The sequence below is a fragment of the Micromesistius poutassou genome (genome assembly GCF_964030765.1).
Source record: "Micromesistius poutassou genome assembly, chromosome: 14".
NCBI lineage: Eukaryota > Metazoa > Chordata > Actinopteri > Gadiformes > Gadidae > Micromesistius > Micromesistius poutassou.
The window spans coordinates 6,252,626-6,262,217 of record NC_140284.1 but is presented as its reverse complement, the minus strand read 5'-3'; the positions used below and the strand labels follow the sequence as shown (position 1 = coordinate 6,262,217).

Sequence of the window (9,592 nt, the reverse complement as noted above, 5' to 3'; positions counted from 1 at the left end):
TTCGCCAAACCCATGCGCTCCCGTGGATACGTCACCATGCTCGACCCCTTCCAGCAAATATACGGCAAAAGAATGGGAGGCTTGCTCTTTATTCCTGCGTTGATGGGGGAAATATTTTGGTCTGCTGCCATTTTGTCAGCCCTGGGTAGGTAATACATGCATATTGTCCCCCAACATGATATCTATACATTGTATCTTTATGTAAGTAGACTAGGCTCAACATAAATAGGCCTACGTGCCACAAGCCTGAATAAAATTGACAATGAAACACGCTAGGGTTACTTAGAGTTCAGACGTTATTGATATCTGTGTATGATCACAATAAGGTATATTATTTAGTCCAATACAATTATCAGAAACATTGTATTCAGACAATGTTTAAAAATGGCCCAACATGTAACATGAAACAATGGACAGACTTGTACTATCGCTTGTTGCATAGGGGCTACCTTGAGTGTCATCGTGGACATTGACATCAACATGTCCGTCATCATCTCCGCCATGATCGCCATCTTCTACACCTTGGTGGGAGGTCTCTACTCGGTGGCCTACACAGACGTGGTTCAGCTCTTCTGTATATTTTTGGGACTGGTAAGTATTGAGTGTTTGTGGACACACATACATGTGGACCATCGATTGTTGATCAATTGTGCCGATTGTCTTCCCCTCTCCCATTCAGTGGATCAGTGTGCCTTTTGCCCTGTCAAATCCTGCCGTAGCAGATATTGGCGTATCAGCCAAACAGGCGATTTACCAGACAGCCTGGCTTGGCAAAATTGATCCAAAGGACGCATGGTTGTGGGCGGACAATTTCTTTTTGCTGGTAAGCTCATGCTTCCACTGGACTTTGCCATGCACTGTTACCATCCCTACCAAACAAAACCAAGCATCGCAATTGTTCCAAGAGTATTTATATGCTGCCGATGCACAACTGCTTTTGTTTTTATTTCTAGATGTTGGGGGGGATTCCCTGGCAGGTGTATTTTCAACGGGTTCTGTCTGCCTCTTCAGCTACCTATGCACAGGTGCTGTCCTTCCTTGCCGCCTTCGGATGCCTGGTCATGGCTGTGCCATCTGTCCTGATAGGAGCAATTGGCGCCTCCACAGGTAAAGAAGTGAAGTCATGTTAAGTCACGGTCTATCGTAGGGACATGACGATCTAGCGGACAGGTTTTTTGGCCCCCCAGCCCAAAATAACTGGGTTCAACTCCAATGTCTGCAGTCTAACCTGCAATCATATGAATTAATGTGATGATCATTGTAAGCACAAACAGAGGATCATGGGCATCAGGGCCATTTATGTAGTCATAAAACAACTTGTATAACGTAATGGTAGCCTATACCATCTATGTTTGTTGATCTGCTGCTTTCACATAACCACAATGGTGCTGCAGCGCGATGCTTCCTATTGGTGCTAGGGGCGGCATTTGATGCGCATAAACTGCGCTTCGGTGGCGGTGTGTGGCCGGCTTCACTCTCTTGCATGCGCGGGGTCTCTCTCTCTCTGTCGCATGGGGTCTCTCTCTCTCTCGCACGCGTGCGTAACGTAAGTTACAAGTTGTAAGTTACGTAAGTTACATAAGTTACAAGTTGTAAGTTACAACTTTTAACTTACAACTTGTAACTTACAACTTGTAACTTATGTAACTTACGTAAGTTTCAACTTGTAACTTACAACTTGTAACTTACGTAACTTACGTAACTTACAACGTGTAACTTATGTAACTTACATAAATTACAACATGTAACTTACAACATGTAACTTACAACTTATGTAACTTACAACTTGTAACTTACGTAACTTACAACTTACGTAACTTACAACTTATAACTTACGTAACTTACAACGTGTAGCTTACATAACTCACTTAACTTACAACTTGTAATTTACGTAACTTACGTAACTTACAACTTGTAAAACTTACGTAACTTACAACTTGTAACTTGCAACTTACGTAACATACATAACTTACAACTTGTAACTTACATAACTTAATGTACAAGTTACGTAAGTTACGTAAATTACGTAAGTTACAAGTTCTGTAACTTACGTAATTTACAAGTTACGTAAGTTACGTTAGTTACGTAATTTACAAGGTGTAAGTTACCTAAGTTATATAAGTTACAAGTTGTTAGTTACGTAAGTTACGTAAGCTACAAGTTGTAAGCTTACGTACACATAAGTTGTACGTTTACATAAGTTGCAAGTTACACGTTGTAAGTTACAAGTTAGTTGTAAGTTACAAGTTGTAAGTTACGTAAGTTTCAAGTTGTAAGTTACGTAAGTTGTAAGTTACAAGTTTTAAGTTACATAAAAGCTACAAGTTGTAAGTTATGTAAGTTACGTATGTTACTTAAGTTACAAGTTACGGAAGTTACGGAAGTTATAAGTTGTAAGTTACGGAAGTTATGTAACTTACAAGTTGTAAGTTACGTAACTTACAAGTTGTAAGTTACGGAAGATATCTATTATAAATAAACTATTAAAAATTTTGCTTTCATTTCAAAATGTCTATTTTCATAAATAATAAGTCAGACACCTTTGTAAAAAGAAAATCAGAAAATATCTTCATTTGAACGGCTGCGACAGATGTAATTAAGGATGTGATTGCCTCAATCTCCTCCTCTGTTTCTATATTTTCTAAAAAAAAAAATTAATCAGTGTATGCTATGCTATCGCCCATGGTTAAATAAATGTTTAGGCCTACTAGAAGAATTTCGAGCAATGTTTTATTCAAAAAGATTCAAAGACTGCAATATTTTTTAGAACGCTGTCATGCACCTGCGCATTAAATGGAAAAGCACGTTTCAGCATGTTCTTTCTGGACAGCGCCCTTTACGAACGACGTAAGGAGTGTTTCATAAGAAGACTCCTAAGAGACCGTTCGGGAACCACACCTATAGAGGTAAACAAATGATACATCTAAACGTAGGAGTCTTCGTAGCACGCTAAGAGTGGACGTTATCGGGAAACCAGGCCCAAAGCTCTTCTGAATGCGCAGAGATTCCACAGGATGGATCATATCTGAAGCTGACTGGTTCCACATTGCCTATAAAGTAAACATTTGTTGAACGCTTCTACTACCAGCAGAAACACTAGGAACATAAAGCATGTCAAATGTAAGTAACATAATTAAAGGTCCCATGGCATGAAAATTTCACTTTATAATTGCATTAGGTGTAAACCGAGAAGTAGCTATCTTACTCTGTCTTTGAAGAAAGGATCGCTGAAACGCTTCGATTTGGCTTCCGGTCAAGTGTGATGTCATACAGGACCAGGTTACCTCCCCTTTCTCTGCTTGGCCCACCCAGAGAATTTGTCCCGCCAATGAGACAATGAGCTTGGACCGTGCGAGCGCTACGTGTGTGTGTGTGAATACACACACTGTAACGCAAGTGTTCTTTGTTATTTGGATAACCGTTCTGCTGTTGGTGTTATGGCGCATAACACGCAACACAATAACGGAAGCTTGCATAAAACTCCCATTTGGTGAAAAGACTAGACTGCATCGGGTTGGTTGAGAAGGAATTGGGAACTGCAAAATGGAGGAGAAGGGGATTGTTGCCCGTGATTGTTGCCCGGAGTTGTCTGCGTCGGGTTGGTTGAGAAGGAATTGGGAACCGCGACATGGAGGAGAAAAGGATTGTTGCCCAGGATTGTCCGTCGGAGCCGGGCAGCCCCGGGGGCGGCCAGCGGCCAGCGGGGCTCCGAAGGACCGCTGCCGCGGCAGTGGGGCTGGGCGGGTAGCCCCGGGGGCGGCCAGCTTTCAGCAGGCAGCCCCGGGGAAGGCCAGCGGCCAGCGGGGCTCCGACGAGCCGCTGCCGCGGCAGTGGGACTGGGCGGGTAGCCCCGGGGGCGGCCAGTGTTCGGCAGGCAGCCCCGGGGGTGGCCTGGGCAACAATCCTTTTCTCCTCCATGTCGCGGTTCCCAATTCCTTCTCAACCAACCCGACGCAGACAATCCCGGGCAACAATCCCGGGCAACAATCCTCTTCTCCTCCATTTCGTGGTTCAGTCTGTACTTAATATTGACGTGGAAGTGGAAGAACCAGAGGCCTCTGAGAACCCGACGCAGTCGTTTGAGATTCATAATATCATCCGGAGGCGCAAACAGCTTTTGACCATGATAATATATATTATATTAAATAGATATCTAAATATATTGTGATATTATTTAGATACAGAGCTCCAGGACTCCCGCCTGAGCACCCGGAGTGTTCAGTGTTCCACTGTAAACACTAGCACATGGTACCATGGCCACAAGCTGCTCAGGGCCACACCCCCACCCTCCACCTTGACCCGCCTCTAAAAACGGCGCGTTTGTGGAGCGCTCATTGTGGGACTGGCTCGTAGTGGCTGTAACTCTGCACCAAGGCTGAATTTCTTGAACATTTTCAAGTACTGTATTAGGGGCCCACTATACACCTATATTAAAGCATCCATAAAATAGCATGCCATGGGACCTTTAATATACCTTTCCCATATCTGACCCAACTCTGTCTCTGGGACTTGCTGGTGGTTGACTGGTTTGCATTCACAGTAGCTGCCGGCATTGCCCTGTGGTGGCAGGTCATAGTCCACGCATTTGTCGCACTTCAGGCACCTACCCCTCTGCACGCCACGTTTATCATTCATGTTCGTTTCTTGCTGGGTAGCAGTTACTCCTCCTTGGCCTTGCGCTGTGGCTTTCGAGTGAAGCGAGAGAGGTCTGTATTTGTGAAATTGTGCAGCCTTTTCAATGCATTTGAGGAAGGTGGTAGCATGTAGTTAAAGCTCTCAAATTGACGCTCGTCTGAGAAAGAGAAAAAAATGTCAGTTTCGGCTATACCTGCTAAAATTAACAATGACTCAGGAAGCGAGTCCAGTGACGAGTCCGTTGAATTTGTTATTACCCAGTGTGCTTTGTGGAATGGTCTCAATGTTTTATTGTTTTATTTCATGTGAATAGGCCTACTAGTTTACTAGAGGAGTAGTAAACTAGTAGCCCCGCCCCTGGGGCTGCCTGCTGAACGCTGGCCGCCCCCGGGGCTACCCGGGGCTAACTATTAAGTAATACAGGAAGTATGCATTTAGTTTCCATGCTTATTGTGTTTCCACAACAATAGTGAGTAAATCTACTGAAATGCCACCATCTTGGTGGAGTGTGGTGTGTAAGGTCAGAAAGCAGATGTTCATCACACAATGTTATTGATGTGAAATATTAATAACTCACCATTCGTCACTCAATATTTGTGATGTGACATATTGAGTTGATAAATTGTCCGGGGGGGGGTCATATTAATTCTGCCATGTCGATTGCAGAGTCATGTCAAAATAAAATGTTATCGCCGGGGGGGGGTTATGCATAAAGTGATCAGAGGTCCGAAAATCCCTCTGGTGGGTCTTAAATTAAATAGCGAAACGTCCCTTACGTAACTTACGTAACTTAGGTAACTTACAATTGTAACTTACAACTCTCCCATATACTCCCTGAGGCATCTCAGAATGACTTCCCTCTTCTTCACCACAGAGGCACATGGGTCCTAGAGTAAATATGAAAAAAATAAGTGTATTCCTTGTAGAGCAAGAGGACCTCTTACCCCTAGCTGTTTCTTATGACCTGTACAGGAAGTATCTTTGGTTAAAAGGGTCCACTCAATGACTTAATATTAGTAAATAGTGTATTCAAATGAAAAAAGTCATATATGTCATACCATATAAATCAAAATGAATCCATGCCATTTCGTTGACGCTTATATCAAAATTGTCTTATATCAAAAAAGTCTTGCCATTTTCAGACAGCAATCCTCCTGTCTCTTTATGAGCTTAAGCTAAAGAGCTGACTCGCTTTGGCAGTTGGATTACTGAGTTGAATATTACATCTAAAGATACTCATTAATGTCATTCATCTCAGGCCAGGCGGAACAACATCAGCTTGGGTTGTGATAGTTAGGGGGTAACAAGAGAGAAGACTAAGGAAAGAACTAGGGACAGAGTAAACTGTATATCATTTAAGGTTAACTGATTTTATCAGTTAACCTTAATTTTAAGGTTTTTTAATTTTATTATTCTATTATAATCTCCCTTTTTTAAAGATTAAACAAACTAGTCTTTCTGTTCCTTGTGCCAGATTGGAACCAGACCTCATATGGGGCCATCCCTCCAAAAGATAAGGATGAGTCAGACATGATCCTTCCAATTGTGCTCCAGCACCTCTGCCCATCCTACATTTCCTTCTTCGGGCTGGGTGCGGTGTCTGCGGCTGTAATGTCCTCTGCCGACTCATCGATTCTCTCGGCCAGCTCTATGTTTGCAAGGAACATCTATCACATGGCTTTCCGACAGTCGGTAAGAGCACATGCAAGCAAGCACTGGTTCATAGTTAAACGACACTAGATTGGTGTCAATCAGTGAACAAATCAAGTAATCAATTTCAAATTATATTATGTATATTATATACAGTATATATATATATATATATATATATATTTTTTTTTTTTAAGGGTTTTTACTAATGATTAGTATACACTATGTTTGTAGATCTGTGTGAGGTCATGACAATATAAATCTAGAATTGACGTTTTGTCGTCGAATTAATGTAAATAATTTAATTCATGTAAATGCTTCTCTGATCTGACTCTTTGCCCGTCACTCTTTGCCCGTCATCCCCTTTCCCCAGGCGTCAGATCGGGAGATTGTTTGGGTGATGCGCATCACCATCTTTGTTTTTGGAACTTTAGCCACTGCTATGGCATTGCTCACTGGAACAGTGTACGGCTTGTGGTACCTGAGCTCGGACCTGGTGTACGTAATCATATTCCCACAGCTCATCTGTGTGCTCTTCGTCAAAGGCACCAATACGTACGGCTCCGTGGCCGGCTATATCTTTGGCCTGTTGCTACGCATCGGGGGCGGGGAACCCTACCTCAAACTCCCACCTTTCATCTATTACCCCGGCTGGGTGGCCCAGGAGAAGATACACCACCTCACCGGTGATGTAGAACACTATGTCCAGCAGAGATTCCCGTTCAAGTCCATATCCATGTTGGCATCCTTCTTGGCCAACGTGGCGTTCTCCTACCTGACCAAGTATCTCTTTGAGAGTGGAACGGTGTCACATAAGTATGACTTCCTGGATGCTGTACACAGCAAAGAGGTTATGGACAAGACCACGCTGGTTGGGAACCAGGACAACATTATCCTTTCAGAGCTGGCGCCGGTCAGACAGGTCCTCGGAGGCGCTCTTGCGGGGACTTTCACCAACGCTGATGTACTAAGCGATGACGGTGAGTCCAGTGCGGAATCATTGCACAACGAAGAATAGAAGAAAACGGGCGGAAAACATGGTTGGAGGCATAAGCATCCATTTTCAAAACTCGCAACGGTCACTTAGGCTAGGCACGCTGAGAAGGATCTGCTTTGTCTTCAAACCTACTCTACAAGTGTGTATCATGGCGAGTATGTGGTGCTTCCCTGTTCCTTCTGTTCTTGCTCTGCTGGTGAGCACTGGTGTCACTAGGACCCAGACTTTTAGATCATGAAAATCGTACAAGTCCATGCAACCATGTGAATTCAATCAAATCCATCACTTAAATGTACTACTGCCACAAATTATTTTAAAGTGCTGCTAGTGAATGCAGGCAGGAAAATATATAAATATAAAGAAGACAAACAAAGTGCAATATCAAAACATGTCATTAGAACAAAGGTGTAATTGTTTTGCGTTTCTGTATGTTTATGGGTCTGCATCTGCCTCAAGACACTGATGATAGATGGAGGTTATTATGGTATGTTTCACTTGATCCTTGTTTACATAGAATATTATTTTCTAAAGCTGCTGTAGGTCCGATTCTAGAGATGTAAAGCGCGAGAGCAGAACCAAAATAACGTCCCTTCCTCCTTCCTATGCTCCCTCGTTCACCTTAATTTTTTTGTCATTGAAATGTGTTGGATTTCATGCACCTGATCTGTCTGGCCTGATTGACAGGCCAGACAGATTCCCAGATTCAATCAGGAAAGAGATCCCTCGATTGGTCAGAAATTGTTAAATTGTTTCAAACGACACTATAATAACAACAATAATATATCTTATATCGTACCTACAGCACCTTTGATAGAGCAATAATGTTTTCTTCTATATTTGTAAATCAATTTATCGTGTTGAATTAGCAATGTTAGTTCCATTTCCAGATCGATGACCAATCCATCTTCCGACCGTTTTTGTGTTGTACTGATATGAAAAGAAAAGAACAGCTATTAACAGGTAGCAAAAGTTATTTTCCTTCTTATTTTTTTTATTTTAATTTAAGCTTGGTTTTGATATGCATATCAAATGTATATCAATGACACAAGCACTAATAACTTCCACAGCAAAAAGTCTGGTGTTGAATTAACTCCCACAGAGTTGATTTCAACACTTTTCGAGGGTTTATATAGCTCCACACTCTCCAGAGTTAAATGAACACTTTCAAAATAGTTAAATATTTAACACTCTGCCAGAGTTCCTTCTTTAACTCACAAAACAGAGTTAAAGTAACACTAAGGGATTAGAAAACTAACACGTACATTAACCAAGTACATTGTTTTAACTATTTGGGTAGTGTAAATTATCTACACTGAAAAAATATAAAATACATTTTTGATTTATTAAATGTTATTTATGTAATATATGCTTATGTTAATAATAATTAATTACAATCAACAATATCATTTTAAAATCATTTATTTGTGCATTTTCTTCCTTGCAGTCTTTCATCTGAAACATTGTATGAGCTTTGAATATCAAAAGGTTTATCAAATCTAAGCTCAGACATTTTTAATAGAAATCTTTCCAAAGTTCGTAAAACTTTGAAGGCATGATGATTATCAAAATTCTCTGTAAAATGGTGCAGACTTGTCTCCTCTGTCTCCAACCATAGGCAAATGTGCTTTTCGTAGACAGAATCCGGGAAAATCATGAATATTAATGAGGGGTTAGCCAGAGATTATCCAATCACGTTGATTAACTCCCTGATCCAAAAAGGCTAACATTTTTTAAACTTAATTTGTAATGTATATTAAACTAACATTAGTCAAACGCATTTCTATTACCACAATTCAAGTAGCCTAGGTCTAAGCCAAGCACATTAGTATAATTATTCAATATATAAATAATTTCTACATAATGGAATTATAGTTGGCCTAATTGCGTAATTGATCAAACAAAAGAGCAAACAAATGATTCAACATTTCTCTTTTATAGAAATATCCAAGATTACAAAGGCAAACGATAGCCCCACAATTTCGTCTTGATTGTAGGCCTAACGTCAATTTTGGGGATCTCACAATCTCTAACATTACAGCTGTTTGGTGATTTAGAATTGGCTTTAATTTGTCTCCCTTAATTTGCCTACGAAAAACACATTCGCCAATCGTAGAAGTGAAATGCATGGGTGGAACTTAGTTACATCTCTGTGGAGTTGGGTTAACACTGATGTAATCAACTCTGTCACATAACTCCAACACTGAACACCATTTAAATCAGAATGTGTTAAAATTGCACTCTGGGAGCGAAAAACAACTCAGAAATGTTTAACCCTGAAATTTCAACACTCAAATTTTTGCTGTTTAGCTT

The 9,592-nt window shown here is 41.2% G+C and overlaps 1 protein-coding gene across 1 annotated transcript in view; it reads left to right on the top strand.

Annotated features, from left to right (window-relative positions):
* Positions 1-7,303, top strand: part of LOC311358785 (high-affinity choline transporter 1-like) — a gene marked incomplete at both ends in the record, with an annotated part of 8,154 nt that extends 851 nt beyond the window's left edge. Inside the window, 6 exons of the mRNA XM_084478902.1 lie at positions 1-145; positions 443-591; positions 680-823; positions 954-1,107; positions 6,110-6,327; positions 6,659-7,303. The exon at positions 1-145 is cut by the window's left edge and continues 11 nt beyond it. Coding sequence (XP_084335028.1) covers positions 1-145; positions 443-591; positions 680-823; positions 954-1,107; positions 6,110-6,327; positions 6,659-7,303 — 1,455 coding nt within the window. The remainder of the gene's footprint in view (positions 146-442; positions 592-679; positions 824-953; positions 1,108-6,109; positions 6,328-6,658) is intronic.
* Between the last annotated feature and the right edge of the window lie 2,289 nt (positions 7,304-9,592).